The sequence below is a fragment of the Ambystoma mexicanum genome, chromosome 2q (genome assembly GCF_040938575.1).
Source record: "Ambystoma mexicanum isolate Mex_15411 chromosome 2q, UKY_AmexF1_1, whole genome shotgun sequence".
Lineage (NCBI taxonomy): Eukaryota > Metazoa > Chordata > Amphibia > Caudata > Ambystomatidae > Ambystoma > Ambystoma mexicanum.
This window is the reverse complement of record NC_090924.1, coordinates 1,297,664,743-1,297,690,776: the sequence shown is the minus strand read 5'-3', so window position 1 is coordinate 1,297,690,776 and position 26,034 is coordinate 1,297,664,743. Positions and strand designations below refer to the sequence as shown.

Sequence of the window (26,034 nt, the reverse complement as noted above, 5' to 3'; positions counted from 1 at the left end):
ATTTGATCCATAGTAGGGCAGTGTCTCTTATCCCTAATCCTTCTAATCTCTTTATGAGGATGGTGTGGTTGACAGTGTCTAAAGCTGCAGACGGATCATGGAGAATCAGGGCGGTACTGTTGTCTGAGTCTGCGTTTGTTTTTAGGTCGTCTCATATTGAGAGGAGAGCTGATTCTGTTCCTCTCATAGGTCTGAAACCAACTTGTGCCTGGTCTAGTAGGCCATGCTCTTCTATGAATTCTTGGGTTATTTGGTAGACGTACGTTTCTAGCAGTTTGGCTATGTACGGTATGTTGGAGATGGGTCTATAGTTAGTTAAGTCCTCTGTGTCTTTGAGTAGCGGCTTGATGTAGGCTGATTTGAAGGCCTGTGGTACTTTACCTGTTGAGATCGAGAGGTTGAGGAGGTTCCTGTGGTATTCCATGGGGGTTCCTTGTTTGAGAATTGTTTTGTATATGTCCGGGGGGCAGGGGTCTTCAGGAGAGCCTGATTTGTTGCTTTGGTTTACCAGTTTGACGAAAGCCTCAACTCATCTTTCTGGGAAGTTTCGTAGCTTGTTTGCGTGTTCCTCGTCGGTGTCGGTGTCGGTGGGGTTTGCGCTGTGATCGCTTGGTCTGTTTTGAATGGTGTGTTGGATTGAGGTTATTTTGTTTTTGAAGTGGTTTCTGAGGTCCTCGCAGAGTTTCATCGATGGAATTGGTGTGTTGTTGCAGCCAGGTGGGTTTTTTATTTCGTTTATGATTTTTGAATAGTTCTTTCTGAGCGTTTGGTGCTCTGTAGATTCGGTTGTCGTAATGTTTCCTCTTCGCTTTTTGTATTTCCTTTTTATATGAGCGGATCTGTTGTAGGAATTTCAATTTGTTTGCGGAGGTGTTGTTTGTCCTCCATTCAGATTCTAGTTTTTGTTTTTTTTCTTTTCATGGCGTTGAGTAGTGGGGTGAACCACTTTGCTGTGGTTTTCTTACGTGATGGCGTGAAGGGCTTTTCTTTGGCGATAGGGTTGTTGCGATCCAGGTATGAAGTAGGTCAACTTTTTTGTCTAGATCTGCTTCTTCTATGGTTGATGCTTGTGGTTTGTTGAGTTCTAGGAGTTTGGTTAGGTTGGAATTTCTTATGGTTCTCCAATTTCTTTTCATCATCATGGGTCATTTTTCTTGTTGCTTTTTTGTTGGAGCGGCCGTTGTGATTATGAATGGAATGATGAGGTGGTCGCTCCAAAGTATTTGAATTGGGGGTGCCGTGGTGATGAGATCCTTGTTGGCGAAGATTGCGTCAAGTGTGTGCCCTGCTGAGTGGGTTGCTCCTTTGACTAGTTGTTGTAGGTTCATGGCTGCTAGTTGGGCGGTTAGGGATTTTTGTGTGGTTGTGGATTCTTCGTCGAACCAGATGTTGAAATCTCTGAGGATGATCAGATGATTGTACTTGATGGCTAGGGTGGTGATTGCTTCCGTGAAAGCGTCTATGAAAGTCGCATCGTAGGTTGGTGGTCTGTATATCAATATGAATTTCAGGTTAGTTTTGGGGTTTACTGAAAGTCGTAGTATTAAGGATTCGCATTTCTCGATGTTTAGAGGATCTTCCATTTTGATGGCCAGTTGTTCCTTGTGGATGATCGCTAGTGCCCCCCCTCTTTTGGATTTTCTGTTTGTTTGGATGCATTTGAAGTCTTCAGGCAGTTGTTGAGGGTGATCTTGTAGTTGTCGTCTAGCCATGTTTCGGTTATAAATAGGATTTCTATGCCTCCTTCTGAAAGGAGGTCGTATATTTCAGTTGAGTGTTTGGACATTGACCTTGCGTTTATTAGGTTACAGTGGATTCTCTGGTTGAGATTTAGTTTTGAGGTTATTTGTTCAAGTTTGTAGTTGTCTGTTAGTGGTGTTTCCGCGCTGATGTCGGTTGGATGAAGAAAGGCGACGGCTGCTTCTTCATTGAAGCGGTCCAGTAAGTTGGTAACAGGGATGATTATTCTTGGTGTTTCTGCTGTGATGCTGTTCGGATGAAGATCAGCGGTGGTTTCTTCATTGAGTCCGATTGTTGGGTGGGAGGTAGCATTGCTGGTTGTCAGTGCTTCGCCGTATTGTGCGGGATGTAGTGGAAATCGATGTTGTCACTCCGTTCTTGTGATGTAAGGTGTGATGGGGTCGGAGCCCTCCCACTCTCTTGTTGAGTGCTCCCATCGTTTTTCCACGTGTTTCAGGGATTCTTTGCATGTTTCGAGGTTTCTGTGTTGGGGTGTTGGTGTATCATGGTTGTTGCGAGGTAAAGTGTGAGGTATAAGGATTTTTCTATTGTAGATTTTGTTCCGGTTATGGCGGTGTTGGGTGTGTTTCCTTCCAGTGGGGCTGCTTCTTGTGGGTTCTGTGGGTGTTGTGTGTTTGCGCCTCTTGTTGCACGGTCTTGTTCTCTTTCTCTGTGTCCTTTTCTGGGTCGGCCCATTTTCCAGTTTATATGCAGGCGTAGTAAGGTAGTTGGTCCTCTATGCTATGTTGCGCAGTCGCAGTGCCCTCGGTTTTTCCTTCTCTGGATATGCTGAGGTGTTCTCTGGTCAGTGTTGCTTTTCTGTCGGTGGGTAGGGTGTGTTTCCTAAGGGTGTACTGTCGGGGGGGGGGGGGTTAGGGTGTTAACGGTGTGCTGGAATGGGACTTAACTGAGTTGGGTTGTGGTGGTTTTCCCGGATTGATAGAGTACTAAGCTAAGCGCAGTTAGATTATTTGAAATACTTTTATAGTGGGAGGGAGCCCTATCAGTGCAATTTAAACGTCACACAATGCAGTTTGGAGGCAGAACCCCTGCTAGATTTGAGAAACCTGTATAGTGGGAGAGAGGCCCATCAATGCAGTCTAGAACATCATACAATGCAGTTTGGGGACAGAACCCCAGCTAAATTTGAGAGACTTGTGTAGTGGGAGAGAGGCCTATCAATGGAATCTAAACATACAATGCCATCATCTTCTTCTTTACTTTTGATTCGGTAAGTGGTTCGGAGTCTGGGGCAGAGTAGTTGCTCTACTCCTGACCCAGGCCACTCCTATCTTACTGGTCCTTGTAGATGATGGTTGACGGTCGGCCACTGCTTCCCCTGCAGACACCGGTTGACACTTCTAGGAGACGCCTCTGTTGGAGCCGCCCTTGGCCTTAGGGCCCCTGGTTCATATGGAACCATTGAGTGATTGTCCAAATGCTATGCATCAATGGACTCCAATTCCCACAATCACCTATGTATTGGGATGAGGAAGATGAAGGAAGGGATGCTGAGAGGAAGGAGCCTCAAGCTCCCTTTCAGATCCCTGTGTATCAGGAGACCGTACTGATTGACTCCTCTCTGGAAGGTTTGGGTGCCCACATGGGCCAATCCTATGCCAGAGGCATCTAACCTCTGGAGGAGGAGTTGTTACAGATCAATGTCCTGGAACTATGGGCAGTCTTCTGGACGTTTTTCTTTTTAGTCTGGGCTCCAGGGGAAAGTGGTATGAGTCTTCCCGGAGACCACCACCACCATGTTTAAAAAAACAAATACAAAAAAATAAAATGTTTTATATAAATTAACGTGTTGTGAGTACAGAAACGAGCACATCGACGGGTACAGTACAATGTAACCAATTTCAAGGCACTGGGACCCTCTCCCTTCCCCCCCGCTTGCTGGAGATCAATAAAGTACAGACAAGGGATGAAAGCATTCCAGTCCAGCTGCCCCACCTGTCCCCAATCCCCCAACCTCGGGCCACACATACATTTCCTCCAGAGATAAGATGGGATCAATGGGATCACAGAAGGGAAATGTGCTGTAACAACGGGGGCCTAACAACCATTGACCGCATCTCTCAGAAAAGTCAACAAATGGAGTGCACACCGATACACACTTGACGTACCGCCCCTCACAGTGCCGTGATTTTGTCTGCCACCAGGATGTCTCAGACCCTAACACACCACATCTGGACCACCGGTCCCTCAGCTGACTTCCAGGTACGCGCGATGACCAGCTTCTTTGCTAGTAGGAGGTGCCCAATCAAGGTTGCCATTGGACCAGTACGGGGAAACACTCCACCGCCCGGATCTCCACATGTGGGTTCATGGAGAGAGCCAGCCTCATAATATTTAATTCTTGCAAACACCTCCTTCCAATAAAGGCCCACCCTAGGACATGACCACATCGTGTGAAAGAGGGAGCCTGCTGCTTCGCAACCCCTCCAACAAGTAGCAGGATAGGCACTGTCAATGTGGTGCAGCCTCTCCGGGGTGAGGTACCCTCTATAACAAAATGTATAGGAGCATTCCCTATCTGCCACTCACTGGGAGGACTTGAGGATCTGACCCCATATTCGCAGCCATTCCTCATCTTCAATGGGGCCCCCCAAATCAACTTCCCATTTGGTCATGTATGGTAATCGCGCAACGGCTGCGATGCGCCCTAACTAGGAGATCTCTTGTCACCCACACCTGCCCAAGTCCCCAACCAGCTCCGAAAACAGCAGGGGGAGGTTAGTTCGATAGAACTCCGAGGGTTTTCCTCAGAATGCGAACCCCCAGATATAGGATAGATTCCAGTGTCCACTGTATTGGGGCTAAAGCCCTTGTAGCATCCCTCTCCTGGGGTTTACGGGACACGTCCAGCCCGTTTGATTTGCTATAATTTTCCTGAAAGCCAGAGGCCCAGCCGTCCCCATCCAACTCACCCAGCACCGTTGCCAGAGAGGTGCCAGAGGTGCTCAAGGTGAGCAGGACATCGTCCGCATAGAGGGACACCTTATAATCCTTAACACCCTCAAATGTCTCAACTGTCTAGTTAATTCTGATTCGGTTGGTGAAAGGTTGCATGCATAAGGTGAAGATTAAAGGGGATAGTGGACAGCCCTGCCTCGGGCCTCTGGTAATGGCCTGTCTTGTCGACAGTGTCCCATTAACTCGAAGATGTGTGGATTGATGTTGGTAAATCGCCATGACCCAGCAGATGAAACCAGGCGCAAAGCTCTCCAGAAACCTGCTCAAGCAACCCCAGTCCACACTATCAAAGGCTTTATGGGCTTCAAGTGTGATAATCCCCAGGTGCTATGGAACTTCTTATAGAAAGAGACTGTGAAACCATCAGGACCGGGGCTTTGTTTTTCAGTGTCTTTATTGCTCATTCTACCTCCCCAGAGGAAATAGGCACCTCAAGAGATGCCAGATCCTCTCAAGAAAGGTATGGTAGGTGCGCATCCCTCAGGTTTTGAGTTTGGGCCTCATCCAGTGGGAGTGCCCCCTTAAATACTGCAGAGAAGTGTTTCAAAGATACCCATTTTGTCAGCTTTGCCCCGCTGTACCATTCTTCGTTTATCAGGCAAAGCCAGGACAGAGTCCGGGCCTGGAGCTTGCACTTTGGCCACCAGTAGGCGATTAGCCCGATTCACCTTGGCGTAGTAAAACTGCCTGGTTTTTAATATTGCCTTAGCTGTTCTGTCTACAAGGTGCACTTCCACTTGCTTCCGTGCCACTCTTTAGGGCCCGCAGTGCCCTGCGGGACCCCGATTTCTTGTGCTCCTGCTCTGCCTGGGCAACCTCCTTTTCTAGCCCCTCAAAAACCAATTTCCTCTCTCTGGTGTATGCCGCTGTCCTACTGATGAGCATCCCACAGCATATCTTGCGAGGGGCCAGAATTGACGTTTTCCTTAAAGTAATTGGAGATTACCTCCCTGATCTCTCCGGCCAGGACGGGGTCTCTGAGTACCGGATCATACAGTTTCCAGGGTCGCCTAGGCCTGTCAGGTCTATCCAGTATTGCTAGCGTCACCAGCATGGGGGCATGATCGGACAGTGAACTTATCTCTATCTACAAGTTCCGAACGCATGGCTATAACGCTCTAGGAATTGGTACCAGATTCAGCCTAAAAAATGGACATGTGAATAAGAGGGTTCGATGGCGGATGTAGAGGTGGCACAGTTATTTTCAGCCAGCCAGTCTAGCATTCGTCCTTTCACATGTGTGGGTTTGTTAATTCTATGTTTGAAGTTAAGTTCATTTAAAGCGATTTCCAGGAATTTAGCAGCCAGGTTATTCGGGTCGGCTAGACCTAGGTTAAAGTCTCCTAAGACTATGATTTGGGATGAAGGTTTAGTGTTATCAGAGAGCAATGTAATGGTATCCTCCTCAAAGTCTCAACACACACAGACAATGTCATTGCAAGATGATCCGCATTGCACCAGTGTGGCCCAGGCAAATCTGGTAATTAGGCCTTCTCCATCTGTCGGTGGTTTCACCCATCAAACTGCCTCCTCTTCCAGATCTACTCTGCAGCCATAGAATTCAGACATTACTCGCTACCTTCGAAATGCAAGGATCTTCTATCCAAGGCGAGGGCTCCATCTACACTTGCCTGCAATAAACACAAGTGGAAGCACTTTTGCAGTGTGGTGCCAATCACAGAAGATTTCTCTCCTGCGCATTATGGCGCCACAGCTTCTTCCTTACTTGGTCTCGCTGACCACGTCTGTCCTTGCACAAATGCGTCTATCAAGTCACACCTGGCTGACACATCCCGTGCTCCGGGCAGGCTCTCCCCTGTGGTTGCACAGGCTCGTTAAGGAGTTCCTCAAGGGCCTCTTCAGAGCATTCCCTTCGGTGAAGGCTCCTGCCCCTTCGTGGGAACGGAATGTAATGCTGTCAAAACTGATGGGGACACTGAACCTACGCATCCGGCCTCCTTGAAGTTTCGGTCTTGGAAGATCGCTTTCCTGGTGGCTATCTCCTCGGCGGGTTGGGGAAATACAGGGTCTCTCATGTAAGCATCCATATTTGTCGTTCCACTCAGCTAAGGTGGTTCTACGAACTTGTCCTTTATGCCAAAGGTCCCATCGAACTTTCACTTAAACCTTTGGTTCTGCCAGTTTTCTTTGGAAACCCTTTTTCACCTGCTGAAATGTCTTTGCATTCCCTGTACCTTGCAAGTTCTATGCTGCAGACCGAAAGAACTTTCTAAAGACTTCACAAGTTTTCATCAATTTTGGACCAGTGGGGCATGGGAAGGCCCAGTCCAAGGCTTCCATCTCCAGGTGGATCTCTGGTTGTATCATGCATTGCCATCAACCAGCTGAGAGCCCACGCCACCAGAGCCATTGCTCCTCCGGTGTTCCTCTGCTGGATATATGCAGGGCGGCTACATGGAGTTCTACCCACACCTTTCGTGTCAGACGAGCAGTGCTTCGCAACCTGTTTGCATGAGGTGAGTCTGTTTCAGGAGTAAGTGTATTGCTTCTGTTGAGCCTTGACACCTCCTGTGGTTGTACTTTGTAATCGTATTCAGGAGCATGTGAATCCATGTAAGACCCCCATGCTGGAGCAGGAACAAGATACTTACCTGTAACTTTGTTCTCCACCATGGGTCTTACATGTATTCACATACAAACCCTCCCTCCATCGCCTATTGGCTCTTATTGGTTCCTACTGCCACTTCACATGTGTGGCCAAATCTGAACATGGCCACCAGGGGTGGAGCTAAGGAGGACAGGTCATTGGCTGGGGAAGTATGACCTAAAGTGACAGCAATAGGCTATATTATCGACATGCTGTTTTTAGCTTAAAGCAAAACCGCTTTCAATTACCGAGAATTCCCAGCCTGGCCACAGGGAATATTCATGAGCATGTGAATCCATGTAAGACCCATACTGGTGAACAAGAGTTGCATGTAAGTAACTTGTTCCTTATCCCAGCCTGTCCGTCGAGGAGATCACATGGCTAGGCTATAGATCTTCAAGTAACCCCATAACACTCAGTCTGGAGGGGCAGGTAAAGTCCTTATTATGCACACGTGCATAGGACAGAAAGCAACCCCATCTCCCAAAGAAAGGCTGAACCGCACGGTTTGAAAGGTAGGTCGCCTTCTCTGCCGCTACAACCTCCCACATGCGTGTTTAACAGTCATTGGTTGAGGGTGTTCTTTGTGACTTCCAGCAGGCTGCAATCATGACCTTGGATACCTTGGATATAAGGAGCATGGTTCTTAGCAGTGCAAATTTCACGCAGTTCTTATCGTCGGGCACTCTTCTCGAGAATCCCCAACAAGCAGATTGTTGGATCCATCGGTAGTGAAGCCCCAGTGATTCTATGAAGGGTGTCCAGTGTCTGTCCCATAACACGTCAGTTTGGGCCTTCACTCCCGCAGCCCCTCCAACACCACCCATCCTCTGCCCCCTTAGTAACATCCTTCATTCTATCAGGAGTTTGGTACCCCCTGGTGATGAATTTGAAGCCCCTCTCTGCATATTGGACACTTCTGGTAGCCTTGTTCAAGCACCTCCAGGCTTCCCTCCATCCCTGTATAGGGATCTCAACTCCCAGATCTCTGTGCCATGCCCCCACATATGAAGGAAAAGCATCAATTCCCTCATTGCTGAAGCAAGAATATAAGCGCAAAATAAGCCTTTTGTCGCTGGGCGAGGGGATAACCTTTTCGAGCCCAGTTAGCCCTCTAATGGCTGCCTTATTGTTGTGGGTGGGGGCTGTAGGGCCTCTGTTGCCAGTACTGGAATCTGTCCCTCTCCCAGATGCCAAATGTTTCCTTACATGAGACCGGATTTGGCCATCTACAAACATATATGCACCATGAACTCGCCTCACCCCGTCTGCATGCAGTAAAGGCAATTCCATCATATACCGGCTGAAAATTGTGGTTATAGTGAATGGGAGTGAGAGGGGAGGGAAAGGTTGAGAGATCCAAATCCTGCACCGCTGCATCCCAAACCTGCATTGGTCACTAGTAGCTCACATACACTCAGTGGCCTGTATAAGTGTTAACCCAGTCATGCAGAACTATGTTGCGCCGCTCTAAAATATCCTCTCGTATTCGACAGCACCAAACCCCCTTCCTCCATAGGCCTGTCTAGTGTAGTCTTGGCAATCCTACCCTTACCATATTTCCAGATAAAATCCAGGAAATCCTGTTGCATCTTCGCCAGCTTACTGGATGGGATAGCAACTGGGGAGCCTGGAAGTGGTACAGTAGGCGAGGCAAGATGTTCATTTTAATTGCTGCTACTCTTCTAAACCATAAAATCGGCCACATCCCCCACAATTGTAGGTCTACCCGAATAGCTTCAAATAATTTGGGATAGTTGGCTTAATATTGGTCGCACAGGAAGCAGTGAGGAGAATTCCCAGATTCCCCAGTTTCCCTCTGGTCCACTTAAAGGGGGATCGTCCTCTGCAGTGTAGTCTGCACTTCTGCGCTACATGAGATATTGAGTACCTTACTCTTGTCCAAATTCACTTGAAATTCAGACACCCTCCAGAACGACCCAAGGAGCTCTAGCAGTTTAGGGGCAGAGGCTCTTCGCCATTTGACAGTATCATGATCACGACATCTGAGAAAAGATATTGGAATCCCTCGAATACCATCCTCTGCCCTAAGCCTCACAGCCAAGGGTTCCACCGCCAAAGCAAAGAGGAACGGGGCAAGGGGCACCCCTGTCTTGTTTCCTTGGGGAGTGAAAACCACTTGGATAGGGTCCAATTAGCTGCAACCCTTGCCACTAGACATGAATAAAGAGGGGGGGGGAACCTTATAAAACTCTTCCCCCCACCCCCCCAAGATGCATCGATCCAGGATTTCTCAGCGGAAAGGCCATTCCACCCAATAAAATGCTTTTTCGGCGTCCAATCCCAATAGCATAGCACCTCTCCTATGTGCAATGTCAATAAAGTTTGTAATTTTCCGAACATTATCTGCTCCCTGCCGACCCCCGCACAAACCCTACTTTATATTCCCCAATTTGAGCAGGCAGAACTAAATCCAGTCTAGCGGCCATGATTTTGGGACTGAATTTGATGTCCGTGTTCAAAACAGCTATGGGCCAATAAGATGAGCAATGTTTGGCTTCCCCGGCTTAGCAATAAGCGAGATTCTCGCCCATGGTGTGTGTCGAGACTCCCAAAGTGAACATCTTATTAAATAACATGGGCCCAACAGGCAACTAGAATATTGTTTATAGAATGACGCTGGAAAGCTGTCCATACCCCGGGACCTTGCCCACTTTCAGCGAGGCCATCGCTTTAAGAATTTCCTCCTTCAAGATTTCTCTGTTGAGCTTCTCTCGCTGCCCCACAGAGAGCCGGGGCATGGACCATCCCCCCAGAAATAGACTTATCTGCTGAGGGTCGGGCTGCTCAGATTTATATAAAGAGCTATAGAACTTGTCAAATTCACCTTGTCTCTATGAACCATGTCCCTTTTGCTATTAACCATGCCCATAATTCTCTGTAATTCTTTGTTTTAATTTCCAGGACCGGATTGTCCCTGCTTTGTTACCCTGCTTGAAGTAACACTGTTTCGCCCGGGTCATGCTAAACTCTTCCTTAGAGTATTCTAACATATTAACCTCCCTGCTAGTCCGTTGGAAAGCTCTGAAAGCTCCTATACTCAGCCTCTGTTTTGTTCAGCTCCTGGATCAGAAGCGCAGTCTACTCTCTAGTTTGTTGAGCACATTGGCTTTGGAGATCAAAACGCACCTTAAAAACGCTTTAAAGGCATCCTATCGCATTCCCTGCGGACCTGGTCGACTGCATTAGCTAGGAGAGGATTCTGTTAAGCTTCCAGCATCCTCGCCCTGCTTCCTTACGCAGAGAGAAATGCTCCTCAATATCGGGGCATGGTCTGTGAAATCTATTGTACCCATCTCGATTTCCCCTACTCCTGGGAGTAAATCCTTCCCCACCCAGAAATAGTCTCACATGCTGTGCATATAGTCCGACATCTAGTGGTAACTGCAGAGTATTGCATCTTGTCTTTCGAGGATCGAAAGACGACGTCGGCGTAGGCATGTCTGTAACACTATTCCTAACGTGAGGTGTAGTGCACCCAGAAATCCTTGCGCGTCTAGATCCCTCAGATTGTTGTTTGCCGCCCAGCTAGCTGGTCACCTTATGTGGAGCTCTACCTAATTGCAAATTTGTTAAAATCCTGACCTTTGATCATTTATAACATTCGTCCCCTCTTCGACGATTACTGAACCGCCACCGAAGACAGAACAGACTTAGACGGCTGCCGTTCCGGTCGACGCTGTGGACCGCGTGGCTGGGCCTTCTGGGCGGCCTACACAGTAGGGAGAGTGGGGTCTGGGGGTTTCCTTTCTTTTAAGAATGTCTTTCCTTCTCCCCTCTTTTTGCCCCTTTGGTATTGTTGTCGCTTTTGTTTACCTGTACTATGGATAGGACTCCCTTTAAATTTTGCCCTTCCTGTAAGGGAACATTTCCCTGGAAAGACCAGCACCCTCGGTGCAATAAGTGCCTCCCCCTCAATCACATGGAGGCGTCCTGTTTGCACTGCAAGCTCCTATGTCCTAAAACCATACAGGAGCGTTGTGTAAAATGGTGGGCGGCCTATACGATGTCGCAGGCCGAGGGTAGCTCCCCAACCGCTGAAAGTAAGGAGGCCCATAGCGATGACACGGGCGCCCTTGACCTGACAACGGAGCAGACCTGCATAAAGACGTCAGTCCCCGGCCCAGATAGGCACAACGCAAGTCCTGCTATGAGGAGGTTACACCCCGGCGACGAGGACGCACCCGCATCACATGGGACTAAACACACAACCCCCGGTACCGTCGCAACCTATCATTCGAAATGGTCCATGGAGCCAACGGGTGCGTCGGGTTCCTCGACGAAACCTGCCGAGTCACAGGATCGGCAGCCCTCCCTGCAACCGCATCAGCGGCATGCGTCCGGCTCCCTGTAACTAAGGTTGCCAGCACCAAATCCCTCAAGGCCGTCGACACGCCTCCCAAGAGCGTGCTGACGCTTGAGAATTGAGAATTGACAAGCTTGAGACGCTTGAGAACACCAAGACTCTTGAGAATTTGACCCTGTAAGCACCATTACACATGCATGGTCCAAAATATATAGGAGGATTGAATTGACGACCCCATATGACCCGGAAATCCCGCTATGGATTTTCCCCAACATTACACCTATGTTTGATAAGGCCTTGCAGAGGTCGTGGGACCCAAATGAACAATTCAAAATGTGTGACATGTTCCCAGGGGGTACATACTGTGAACTAGGGGACTTTGTTAAACCAGTGGGAGATGGGCAACTCAAACGTTTTCAGTTCCACCGAATGAAAGCCGCATTTGCTTCCAAATGGCCAACGTTCCCTTTGGAGACCTCTACCCACGAATGTATAAGGGCCATGACAACAGTCGGAGGACAAAAGAAAGGGGTCTCAATGTTGTATACCCTGGTCCAGTCCCATTCCGGTTCATGTAACGCCATTAAGGAGGTCTGGGAACGTGATTTGGGCATTGCATTAAGAGACTCTTTGGCTTTGATGTTGTCAGCTCACTAGAACGGTATCCATGAACTCGGGTCTGCGACTGATTCAATTTAAGATACTCAACCAACTTCATCATACCCCTGCAAAGTTGGCAAAATTTGTAGCCGGCTGCACGGGAAAATGCCTACAATGTGATGCACTGAATGCTGATGCATACCACATGTACTGGGAATGCCCCCTAGTGGCGGGATTCTGGGGTGAGGTTGCAGAAATCCTTAAAGAAATCACGACAATTCCTGAATCCCCCTCTCCGTTGAAATACCTGTTTGGGGACATTGGTAAGGTGGCAGAGACCACCAGGCGATTGTTTAACATTGCATGTGTCATCGCAAAACGTATCTTGAAGTGCTGGCAGTCCGTTGGGGTACTCAGCAGGGAAGACTTCCTTAAGGACGTTTCACTGGTGAATGAATGTGAGGCACATTTGTGTTCACCATATCATCATGTCGACCTAAAGATATTTGGACCCTATTGCGACTCTATCTATGTAATATGCTACCGGATGGAGATACTACACCTCTGACAAAATTATATCTGATGTACTGATGCGTTGTCTGTGCTGCGGCTCTGCTCTGATGTAACTCTATGGGAAAAAAAAGAGCATCTGTCCGAATCGGCGGCAGACAATGTATTGAAGACTCAAGTCCAAGGAATATTCGCAGACATCCTGGGGAATGTCACTCTGAATGAAATAATGTTGGATCGAATTCACAGAACTGGCAGGAGCACGAGTGGATCAGGGGGGAGACTCTGGGATGTATTGCCGGCCTTTTCGCAGTGCACCCAGAAGGAGGCGGTGTTATGCGGAGCAAGGCCTAAAGAGCCACTGACATACAGGGGCTTCCTAATCCAGCTGTTTCAGGACTTGGCAGGTGCCATTCTCCTTAAGAGAAGACAAATGGGCCCGGTGGTTAGGGAACTAGCCCAGAAAAGTATCCGATACAAATGGACATTTCCCTTGGTGCTTGGTGTTCGAGAGGGAGGACACACAGAGGCAAATAACCTCTGTGCAGGAAGGAATTTACCTTTTGCAACTGGAACCCTAAGAGAACGCACTACAGGCGGCCCCCTCACAAACAGAACATCGCCTGAGGCCGAGACCATGGGGATGGGAGACAGCTGCGGACAAACGGAGGTGCAGGCCCCCACCCAAGGGGCCCACTACCATGCTCGGGTGGGGCAAAGGGTGGAGGAGGGGGACTAATTGCGGAAGCAGCACAAAAGAATGGCCATGGCATTTTAGTGGGAAGCGGGGTGGAGGATTAACAAGGATTTGTAATTGGGCACAGGAGCAGAGACTTGGACTTCGAGAGGGCGTTAAAACCGGGGAGATGTTTGGGGAAGAAGGGGAGGGAGGCAGGGATTGAGGGGGGGTGGAATCTGAATTTTGGGGGGGGGACAAGGGAGGGGGCTGAGGTCAGGGAATGGGGGCAAGCACTGGTAATTGGGGTTGTTGGATGTTGGCGGGTAAGAGAGAGGGGGAACATGCAGGAAAGATGGAGCAACTAAGTATTGACGCTCGCAATGAGGGATGGGCCAGATGGACATGGGGAGGTAGGCGTTCAAAGTAACAATCAGGGGAGAGTTCATTGCGGCCAAGGAAAGGCGGGACAAACCGATGAAACGACTGGAGACCCAGCCAGAAGGGGAGGTGGAGGAAGCAAGGTGCACGTTGCTGAACGCTCAAAATATGAGGGTAGATGGGCAGGCAGCTGGTCAGCTAATTATCCTGAGAACCAAAAAAGCAGAGAGGGCCATGCTGTTGCAACATCGGTGATCCTACAACAAGGTAAATAAAGCAGACAGGCTCCTGGCTAAGAGAACAGTGTCAGCCATAGTAGATGATCCAGGTCGTTGCCGTATTCTTAGGAGAGACATCCAGGAATGCTTTCGCAGTTTTATGGGGAACTGCATAATGTGCAAGCTCAGTCTATACACGAGCGGGAGAACTTCTTAGCAAAGGTAACTCTGCCGACACCGGGAGAGCAAGAGAGGATATAGTCATGGAAGGACATAACCAAAGAAGAGGTTCATAAGGTTATAAAGACACTATCCCTTAACAAAGCCCTGGCCCGGGATGGGCATACGGCGACATTTTACAAGGCCTTCGTGTCCACCCTGGTCCCCCCACGTAACAGGGTTGTTTAATCAGTTCCGGGTGAGGGGCTGTATATCGGCGTCAATGGAGGAGGTTAAAATGACCCTCATCTTCAAACCAAATAAAGACCCTATTAAGCTTGGGTTGTACCGACCCATAGCATTGATCAACGTTGATGCATAAATATTGGCTAAACGATTAGAGGGGCTTCTTCCACAATATATACACCCGGATCAGGTGGGGTTTGTACGGGGACATCAAACATTCGACAATATAAGACGTATTGTCCACCTGATAGAAAATGTCCACAAAACTTCCACTGGGTGTGACATCTTTGAGGGAATAGGCACCCTTTGCCAGGAGCCCGAAAGGGATTAAATATTTGGGGATATATATTACACTGCCACTTTCAGGGTGATCTGCCGTGAATTAACCCCCGCCCCCATGCTGGCCGCTATTGTGGCTTACCTCTGCAAATGAAAAACACTCGGAATGTCTTGGCTGGGTCGGATGGCGGCGGTTAAGATGGTCTCTCTCCACTGCCTACTATGCCTCTGCCAAGCATTGTCGGGGTCTCTTCCGGGTAGCTTTTTCAGGGAAATAAAGAAGCAGACAAAGTTTTATCTGGGAGGGCAAGAGGCCAAGGATTAATCTGGCCCAGTTGATGGCCCCTAGAAGGGAGGGGGATTATATTACAAGGCATCCCAGATTAGACTGAAAGGGGAATGGAGTCGTAACGAAAGGGAGAAACTATGGGTAGATATGAATCGGGCACTGGTGGGACAAGATCTCTCAGAGGTCCTATGGCTGAGGTAGGACAGGCTTCAACAGATGTATGCGAGTGCTATAACCAAGCTTCTAGCAGACACCTGGGACACTTTAGCTATGAAATATGGCATCACAACATTCCTGTGCCCATTCACATCCATTCTCCGCAATCCGGCCTTCGCTTCGGAAATGGAATCGGGGGCATTACCAAATGGCAGGAGGGGGGATGCCAGAGGAAACGGGACATATTCCAGGATCAGATCATTTATTTATTTTATTTACTTAATTGCTTTTTTTAACGCGCTTAATACCATACCAGAGTTCGGTTTCTAAGCACGTATGCAGGATTTGAAACTTTGTTGCTCGGCGTAGTCTTGCTTCCAAAACCAGTGCATTGCCCCTGTGCTATCCTCCGGGTAGCACAGGGGCAATGCGCAGGAGCACATTCGACAGGTAATTTGTCGAATGTAAATCATATTTTGGGGTGGGAGAATGGGCGAGACTGCGGTATTATCAAATGAGACATTGGGTCCTAAATCAAGAAATCAAGGGTGCAGTGATTCGCTAGCTCGCAGCATTCGAGAGATTTCTCATTTCACACGATGGAACAAAGTGCCTCATTTCGAGTCTATACAAGATATTGGATGAAGCCATCCCAAAAGCGTAGTGGGCGTGTATGGGGAAATGGGATACTACTATTGGGAAGGGATTCATTAGGAAGGAGTGGGAGAGGATATGAAGGCTGGGCTCGAAGTTACTATAGGCATCCCAACTTAGAGAATGCTGGTACTAACAAATTAGTCTTCCGGTGGCACTATACCCCTGCCCGCCTACACAAAATATATCCGAAGGCCTCGCAGGAATGTTGGAGGGAGTATGGGGGAAACGGGACACGGGAATACATTTGTTGGACATTCCCCAGACTTTCATACTTTTGGGAAGAGGTTAAGGGAGCAATAAAGTCAGCCCTGAAGGAAAATGGTGGGACACCCCTGGAGGAGGTGATCTTGGGAATGGGGAGAGAGGGAGGGGAGAGGGAACCCAGGAACGTCCCGTTTGGTGCTCACTTTAGCAGCAAGATGGAAGGGCACCGACACCCTGACCTTCTAGGATTGGTTGCGTGAGGTAGGGGACTGTTGGAGTGGGCATCGTATACTATCGAAAATAACTTCCATCTTTTGCAAAAGAATGGGGAGAGGTGTTGGCCTTCTTGAAAGAGGATTATAGGCATCAGTGGTGCCCCCAGTGCTTGAAGATCCTGGACTTGAACCCTCAGACAGCTATTGCATGTTTACCCGAGGGAGCGGAGTGGGGGATATGGTGGGGAGGGGAGGGTGAATGGTGGGGGAGGCTTTTATGGAGTATCCGTGAATGTTGATTTACTGTTTGGAAAATAAAAAGTTGCAGCATTGCTCGGTTTTTACCAGAATTCTATGTAGTTACTGATATTTGAGATGATTTAAGCTTCGTGGCTCAGGACCTTTATCCAGTCCTTTCAAAACAGCTTACTGTAATATAGAATATATTCCACACTCCGAAGATGCCGATTATAAATGTCAACCTGCCCACAAGCTCTACCATAGTACCATTCAACCCACAGCTAAATCAGTATTTTTAGTGCTAAGCATTGAAGAGTCTGCAGAATCACTTCTCAAAAATGTGTTTTGGGTCTTGAGTGGCTCAAGACTAAGAGCACCTCTGGAGATTACTATGTGAAAAAATAATTTTTAATCGGGGATTTTTTTATAGACATTTTATAGACATTCTGTGGCCCCTTTTTGCTGGAGGTAGCCTGGGTGAAATTCATTTCTTGATTCTGCAGCTGTAATTTCATCTTGCATCCCGATCTTTCCCAACATAGTTGTGCCTGGTACCCTCCTGTCTCTGTCATCCCTATGGTGATTTTAGTCTCTGAAGAATAAATACAACTTTAGTGTTGCACTTGCACAGGATATGGCGGCTGAGTAACTACCAATGGCCAATGCTAGTAATTTAAAGGCACTACTGCCAAACAGTCAGTCACTTGTATACCCAGTTAACCATACTTATTCATTCAACATGTAAAAATGTTGGACTTAGCAAAATAGATTTTATGGACTAATATCAGGCCACAACTCCTCGCCAAACGGTAAGGTAGCTGTGCCAACTCCTACAGTGTTATTGCACATGGTGCTAACATGGCACCCACTCTAGATTACAGCAAGACTCTAGATATTTAGGAAAGTCCCTTTTCAGTCGCTACAGCAATCGAGTTTATGTTGCTGGGAAACCCGATTGAGTCTGACACGGCTATCAAACAGCATCGATCACCATTTCAGTTTAAATACAAAGTAGGGTAAGCAAACCACAATCTTGCCCTAAACCTTCTACGGAGATTATCTTCCAGTTATTACATTTACGACACGATGCACTAACCTAGACATCGCTAGTGTTTTTTAGGTTGTCAGTTGCAGCGGTCTAAGCTCACAGCAGTATCATTAGGAACAGACCTGTTGCACATTATTGGTAAATTGTGAAGAATGTACTGCTTTCACCCGACGGGTCAGGTGAGTAAGGATCATATACCGTCTAAGATTACTTTAAGTATTACCCTGGCAATATTATGCAATATACTAACAGATGCATCGCATTGCTCTTTGGGTGTATCCAGTTCTTAAGATGGTAACCACTACTTCACCTTGGCAGCATCTATGTACCGACTAGATCAGATTACTGCCATTATAAATGGAGTAAGTGATTCATAAGTGTCTTTCCACCATAAGCCATTTACTTGAACCCTGGCCTTTTACAAGTACTGGTATTAATACTATCACCTTGAAATATCCTGTGTTACAGGATATACGTATAACTTTAGCTGCATAAGGTATGAAACGGTCACCAAGGGCCGACATCCTAATCACTTTCCATGTAACTATCACCTTGGGGGCCAGGGGCACACACTTATTTTGCACGGCCATTCACTAATAACTAGGTGCTTTTAACTTGCATCATGGGGGTTTTGGTAATTGCTCAGCACACTCACTTTTGGGGGTCACGTATATATTTGGCACTTACTGTAGCAATTCGAAATCACTGCCATTGATGATCATGAACTAATATATTAACACCTGCCTCACTGCACTGAACACATCCCAAGACTTTGCTTAAATATGAAAACACATTGAGAGGAAATGAGGAAAATAACTCTAATGCATACACAACTATGTTATTTTATGCTTGTGTAACCAAGCTTGGTAACTGCATTATCTCCTTCTGTTTTCTCTCTTTGATGTATGTTGTTTATTTTAACCGTTTGTCTTATATTAGAATGAAGACGTATTTGAGATTAAGAAAATGCACATGTTAACAGCCCTGAGGAAGAACCTTGTTCGAAACACATTAGCTGAATTTTTGTGTTCCTTGAAATATGTGCATTCTGTACTGATTGCACCAATACTTTGTGCATCAATAGCTAACAAACTAAATGGCTTATTGGCTGAATATATGTGCTTCGTGAAATAAGTTCATTCTGTACTTACCACACTATTACTCTGTAACAATTGCTAACAAACTTAATGGCCCAATATGCCTTTTTGTTATTTTTTGCTTGTTTTGTTTTCTCCTTTTGTTCGTTTAGAACCCTCATTACGACAGTGTTTGTAATTAAGTTTCTGAGGCTTGTGGAATCTGCTTAGATCACATGCTGTGCATAGGCCGACATCTAGTGGAAGCTGCGGAGTATTAGTTTGTTTTTCGAAACTCGAAAATGGGCGTCGACACAGGGCGTGCCAGTAATACTATCCCTAGTGTGACGTCCACTGTACCCAAGATCCCTCACGCGTCTAGGATCCTCAGATTGTTTTTTTCCGCCATACTGGTCGGAAGCATCTTGCGGAGTCCCCTGGCCTTAGCCATACTTTTGCAAAAAATTTTAAATATTTATCTATTGACATTCTTCCCCACCCCAACGTCGAACTTCGACACTCGACGCCGGCTGGAGAAGAAATCGACCGTCGGCTGCTGCACGACGGATTTGGGCCTCGGAAGGCCGCTGGCCTCGGCCCGGGCCTGGTAGGCCGCTGGCCTCGGCCCTGCAAGTAGGGAGAGTGGGGGGGTGGTACATACTCTACACTCTTGGTATATAGGTGCACCTTATACATTTCCTACACTTAACAGCCCGCTGCCTCAAGGTGCGTATGGAGGGTACCCCTTTTCAATTCTGCCCCAAGTGCAACCGCAAATACCCTTGTGTCGACAGGCACGCCACGTGCAATCTCTGCTTGCCGAGGGACCACCCCGAAGCGAACAGCAGAGGTGTAGTAGGTTTAAACCTAAGACACTTAAGGACCGTTCGACGAAGCGTTGGGCCCACCACGCCAGGCAGGCGGCCATGGCAGCGGAGGGCGCCTTCAGCGATGGCAGCGACGCCGTACTTTCGGACGGCGAGGGCATTACGGCAGGGCGCCTATGGGGAAGACCCCCGGCGACGCAAGCGCTTCACATACTACACACACTAAACACACTAAGTCCAACCGAGACTCGACAACGTCGAGTTCTCGGAAAGAGGCACAGACAGAACGGTCCGATTCGGTGTCCTCTGGGCGCTCTCGATCAAGATCGCCGCATGACTCCAGGCAATCATCCACTCTTGCCAAGAGTGCCTCGCTCCCTTGGCTAACAGAAGTTCGATCGTCGGAAGACGAAGACGACTTCCACCCCCAGGCCGCGCTCCAGGAGGCGGAGCCCGCAATTAAAGCCAGCGAGGCCCCACGCTCGAAGGACAGGGACACGTCTCCCGATCCTCGACGCCAGGCGTCAAAAACCTCCGGAGCCACTAAGGGACAGGGGAAACATTTTTCTACGCACGGGGAGGGGGAAAACAGCAGAAGAAACTACCTGTACATTCTTCCACACCTGTGAAACACTCCACCCCCCCTAAACAGACAGACAAGCCCAGGTCTGCTGATAGGTCCACAACCAGCAAAGCTATTCAAGATAAATCCCATAGACTTGCTGAGAGAGTCATTCCCAGTTCAAAAAAATGGTCCAGTGAAGACATAGATAGGGTCATGTCAAGAATGTCTTCTTTGGCTGATTTTTATGATAAAAATCCAGAACATTTCCTCTCGTATGATCCACAAGGGGCCACACCCTCAGGCTCTACTGATCCTATCCCCCCGAGTAAGAAGGCCCGGTTTGAAACCCCGATTAGGTCTGAACCCTTCGAGGTACAACCTTACGCAACACCATACTCACGGTATCAAGGAGAGGCTTCCTTTTGTGGGGACCAAGAATTTGGTATGATAGAAGAGCAAACCGGGACGGGCTACTATGGGGATGCTGAGGGACAGGAAGAAGAAGAGGATGACCCGGAAACATACAGAGTAGATTCCCCGGTAGAGAACGAAGCCCCGGTTACCGACTCCCTGGTCGATAACCAGCCCCTCCTAAATGAGGTTCTCGCTCACGCAGCAGAACATTTCCACATTGACACCCACGGTGTACAGGAGGAAAGGGACTTCGCAGAAGAGTTAGTGGGAGAAAGGAGGCCGGTTGCCCAGACCATCCCTATCCTTAAATCCATTCAGCGGAGAATAGATCCGTCCCTGGTGAACCCAAACCTCACCAGAGCAGTCAATCCCAGGGTTGAAAAACTTTTCAGGGCAGCTCAGTCTGACCCTCTCTATATAAGAGGACATCTGAAGCTAGACTCCCTAGTTGTTACCAACACTCGTAAGAGGGCTGGAACACCCTTGTCTTCGTCCGAAGCTCCTCCCGACAAGGAGAGCAAAAAACTATACGGTTTCGGCAGGAAGGTAGCCTCAACGTCTGCCTATCAAGCAAGGATTGCTAACTCCACTACCCTGTTGGCCAGCTACAACTGCCATCAGTGGGAAGAAGTCGCGGCTCTCAGCCAATCAGCTCGGATTTCCGCAGAGGGTAGAGCCGTGTCTGGTTGCATTTTAAAAGCAACCTTCGACGCCGCGGATAACGCAGGCAGATTGATAGCAGAAGGTACTGTTATCAAGAGACATGCGTGGTTACGGCAGTCTGGTTTTAAGGCAGAAACTCAGGCATCACTGTTAGACAAACCGGTGGAAGCCGATCTGTTGTTTGGTAAGGCGGTCGAAGACGCACTGAAAAATGCCAAGGACGAATACGAGACACTCAAATCCCTTGGCTAGTTAACCAATAAACCCCCTAACCAGAGAGGGAATAGTAATTTTCGTCGCCCACGCGGCCAAAATTCCCAGAGAGGATCTAACTATTCCCAGGGGTAGGGTACACAGTGGAACAACAACCAACAGTCTACCCAGGGTTACGGCAGAGATAATAGGAGAGGTCGTGGTAAAGGCAGAGGCAGCCCCAGCAAGGGAGGCGGCACGCCTCCACCAAAGCAGTGACGCTCAGTTCAGGGTCCCTTCTCACGCAACCCCAGTAGGGGGACGCATTTCAAACTTCACCCAGGCTTGGGAAGGGATCACATCAGACAGATGGGTGCTGTCAACAGTATCCACGGGATATTGTATAGAGCTACTGCAGTGTCCCCGGAACCATCCTCCGCGACAAAGAGTACACTCCTTAGAACATCAGAAGATTCTCCTCGAGGAGATCGCCATTCTTCTACAAAAAGACGCGATAGAACTCGTCCCGGGACACCAGGTAAACAAGGGTATTTATTCAACTTACTTCCTTGTGCCAAAGAAAGACTTGACAATGCGCCCAGTATTGGACTTACGGCCTGCCAACAAGTATGTCAAGCCCCAAAAATTTCGTATGACCACGCTACAAGAGGTAATCCCCCTCCTAAAAAAGGGGGATTACATGGCAACCTTGGATATGAAAGATGCTTATTTTCATATTTCCATGTTCCCAGCGCACAGAAAGTACTTGCGCTTCAAGGTGGACAGTCGCCACTACCAATTCAGGGTACTGCCCTTCGGGATAGCTTCCGCACCAAGGGTATTCACCAAGGTACTGGCCGTAGCGGCTGCACACCTACGCAGGGAGGCAATTCCAGTGTACCCTTATCTGGACGACTGGCTCATAACTGGGGAAACCCCAGTAATTTGCAGGACAAACATTCAAAGGACTATCGACCTCCTCCACAAGTTAGGCTTCTCAATCAACGAGAAAAAGTCAAGCCTGGTGCTAAGCACCTCCAAACAGTTCCTAGGAGCAATCCTGGATACCCAGGAGGGGTTGACCTTTCCTTCAGGAGAAAGAATTCGGAATATACTACTACAAATTCCGCATTATCAGTCCGGTCAACAAATAACGGTACGCAAAGCAATGCGTTTACTGGGCATGATGGCGTCCTGCATTTACCTGGTCCCCGACGCGCGCCTGCTCATGCGGCCCATGCAGGAATGGTTGGCGAAACAGTGGTCTCAGGCAAGTGGTCAGTGGGACGATCTAGTGGTCGTTTCGCCAACACTAGTACAAAGCCTTCACTGGTGGACAAGAGAGAATCTCGCAAAGGGGAAACCCTTTTACGATCCCGAAGTACAGGCAGTAGTCACTACAGATGCATGTCTAACGGGGTGGGGAGCTCACCATCTCCACCACACAGCTCAGGGTCTCTGGTCTCACTCAGTGGCCAAGAACCACATCAACCTGCTAGAGCTTCTGGCAGTATTCAGAGCGCTTCAAGCGTTCGAACCCCATCTACTAAACCTGTCAGTGCAAATCCAGACGGACAGCACTACAGCCATGTTCTAGCTGAACAAGCAAGGAGGGACTCGCTCGCCAAATCTGTCCAAGCTTGCCCAGAAAATCTGGATATGGGCACTCAGACGGAACATCTTCCTGTCATCGCAACATGTTCCAGGGGAGCTCAATTACCTAGCGGATGCTCTGAGCAGAGACTCCCTCCCAGAGGAACACGAATGGGTTCTTCACAGAGAGGTCGTAGAAGATCTCTTCTCTCAGTGGGGTTTCCCCACTATACACTTATTCGCCACAAGGGGAAACAAACAATGCCCAGGATTTGCATCCAGGTTCCCCCAACCAGACTCCCAGGGGAACGCCCTGTGGATGAACTGGTCAGGGATGTTTGCGTACGCTTTTCCACCAACTCCTCTCATCAAGAAAGTGGTGAACAAGATGAACAGGGAATCGATGACGCTCGTCCTAGTTGCTCCCATGTGGGCAAGACAACCGTGGTTCCCACACCTGCGCAGGATGGCGGTGTGCGAGCCCATCAAACTTCCAGCCTGGTACAACCTACTGTCCCAGCACCAAGGTCAAACAGTGCACCAGCAACCCAACTCAATGAACCTGGCAGCATGGCTCCTGAGGTCATAGAGTTTGGACACCTCAATTTGCCACAGAGATGTATGGACATCCTAAAGGAATCTAGGAAACCAAACACAAGGCACTGTTACTTTGACAAGTGGAAGAGGTTCGTTATCTGGTGGCAGAGTAGACCAATCAACCCAGTTGATTGCACTCCTTCCACTAATGTTACATACATGCTCCACCTGTTAGATGCAGGATTGGTTTTTAACTCACTGAAAGTACACCTGGCAGCCCTCTCGACTTACACCACTTCCCATAGCAAGGTGTTGTGGTGGAAAGTACCAGTAGTTAAAGCCTTCATGGTAGGAGTAAAGAGACTTCACCCTCCTATTTCAAACCCACCGCCAGGGTGGGACCTTAATGTGGTGCTAGCCAAGCTCATGGGCCCCCCTTTCGAGCCCATGCATAAAAGCAGTCTCACACACCTGACTTATAAAACGGCCTTCTTAGTAGCTATTACTTCTATAAGAAGGGTCAGTGAAATTCAGGCTCTGTCAGTGCATGATCCCTTCTTTACTATCCATAAAGACAAACTGGTTTTACGCACACACCCTAGGTTCTCACCTAAATTTATATCAAAATTCCATGTAAACCAGTCCATCGAGCTTCCAGCTTTCCTCCAGAACCCGCAAAGATCGGCTGAGGTGAAACTACACACCCTAGATGTGCGTAGGGCGGTCCTCTACTATGTAAATAAAACAAGACCGCTAAGGAAAACAGATCAACTGTTTGTCTCCGTAGCTACAGGCAGAGAGGGGGATCGCGTCTCTAAAGGTGCCATCTCGAAGTGGATTATTAACTGTATCCAGCTGTGTTACTCACTCTCTGAAAAGACTCTGCCTTTTACGCCAAGGGCCCACTCTACTAGAGGCATTGGGGCCACTCTGGCTTTCATTGCAAATGTTCCCCTTGACACCATTTGCAAAGCAGCTACTTGGAGCTCTATTCACACTTTTACTCAGCATTACTGCATTGACACCCATTCCAAGGCAGATACAAGCGGTTCTAAGACACTTATTTGCTCATGACCTTTCTCACATCCCACCTCCTTCTTCTGGTACTGCTCGCTAATCTATGCACAGCATGTGATCTAAGCAGATTCCACAAGCCTCAGAAGGGATACATTACTCACCGTAATCGTATTTCTGACGCTTGTATCTGCTTAGATTCACATGCGACCCACCCTTCCTCCCCTCCGAGAGAAGGCGCATGATTGCTTGTAGTCTTACCTTTCTGTCTATCTGCTTGGATTATCTGTACTAACGGTACTCCTCATGCTACCTCATGTCAGAAAAAATACAATCTGAGGATCCTAGACGCGTGAGGGATCTTGGGTACAGTGGACGTCACACTAGGGATAGTATTACTGGCACGCCCTGTGTCGACGCCCATTTTCGAGTTTCGAAAAACAAACTGTAATACTCCGCAGCTTCCACTAGATGTCGGCCTATGCACAGCATGTGAATCTAAGCAGATACAAGCGTCAGAAATTCGATTACGGTGAGTAATGTATCCCATATGCCTAATGTTGTATATATGTTATTTAGATATCTTTCATGATTACTTTGAACCAGCTTTACTAATACTTTGAAGAATTCAATTATAATTGTTTAATGTTGAAAACAGTTTTTTTTTGTTTCTTATATAAAATAAATCACTTATCTTCAATATATTCACAAAACTATGATACCACTAGGTATTTGATTCCTTGCTTTTTTTCAGTGAGGCGCCCATCGAGACTTTATCTTTGTGTGTGTGTGTGTGTGTGTGTGTGTGTGTGTGTGTGTGTGTGTGTGTGTGTGTGTGTGTTGGAATCTGGAGTGGTTGAACAGTTTTTGGGAAACTTTTAATAGCACTCGCAGAAATCAATCAGATTTTAAAACTTGGCAGACATAGTAAACAGCAAGTTCTCCTCTGTTTTCAATTAACATAAATTGACAATGTCCAGTGTGAGTTTGAGTTTAAAACTGTACATTTCTAACTTGAGTCATAGATTTCAGCATTTTCAAACCCATTTTATGCTTCTAGGCTCAAGTTAGCCTAAAATGGTTAGCCTAATAGCAAATTAAACATTACTGTACCCAAATAAAGATTTATAATTCCACAACAATGTCTAATATCTAATTGTTTGGAATGATTTTATGACTAATCAAGAGCTTCTTCCTCTCGCCTGTCCTGCCCAGTTACTTTTTAGGGAATAGATGTTTTTTCCTAAAGCACTAGTAAGCCTCTTGCATTGTAGATTGCAGCACAGTTCATATGTTTCATGTGTGTAAATTCATAACATCTGTTCACTTTTTCTCTTTCTTGTTCCATAGGCAATTCTTATTGTGGTTACAGTAGCCTTTATCCAGGTAAGTGAATATCTGTTATTCTTACTGACTGGTAGTGCTGCACTAAACCTGGTGTGGCCAGTTCCTTCACTTGAGCATCACCAAGAATTAATATTGTAGTTGTGATTGACATTGGTACCGATCATGTGTATTTTCTCTGTAATTAAGCCTATCCTTAGGTTTATCTATGCCAATGTCCATGGTGTACAAAACACTAGCTTACCCCCAAAAAGGTGGGACTCTGGATTAGGGCCAG

At 47.7% G+C, this 26,034-nt stretch overlaps 1 protein-coding gene across 6 annotated transcripts in view; it reads left to right on the top strand.

Annotated features, from left to right (window-relative positions):
• The window catches only part of ATP2C1 (ATPase secretory pathway Ca2+ transporting 1), a 1,883,161-nt gene that overhangs the window by 465,650 nt on the left and 1,391,477 nt on the right, over nt 1-26,034 (top strand). For all 6 annotated transcript variants that reach the window (XM_069648728.1, XM_069648731.1, XM_069648729.1 and 3 more), the window contains one exon: nt 25,764-25,799. In XM_069648728.1, coding sequence (XP_069504829.1) covers nt 25,764-25,799 — 36 coding nt within the window. The remainder of the gene's footprint in view (nt 1-25,763; nt 25,800-26,034) is intronic.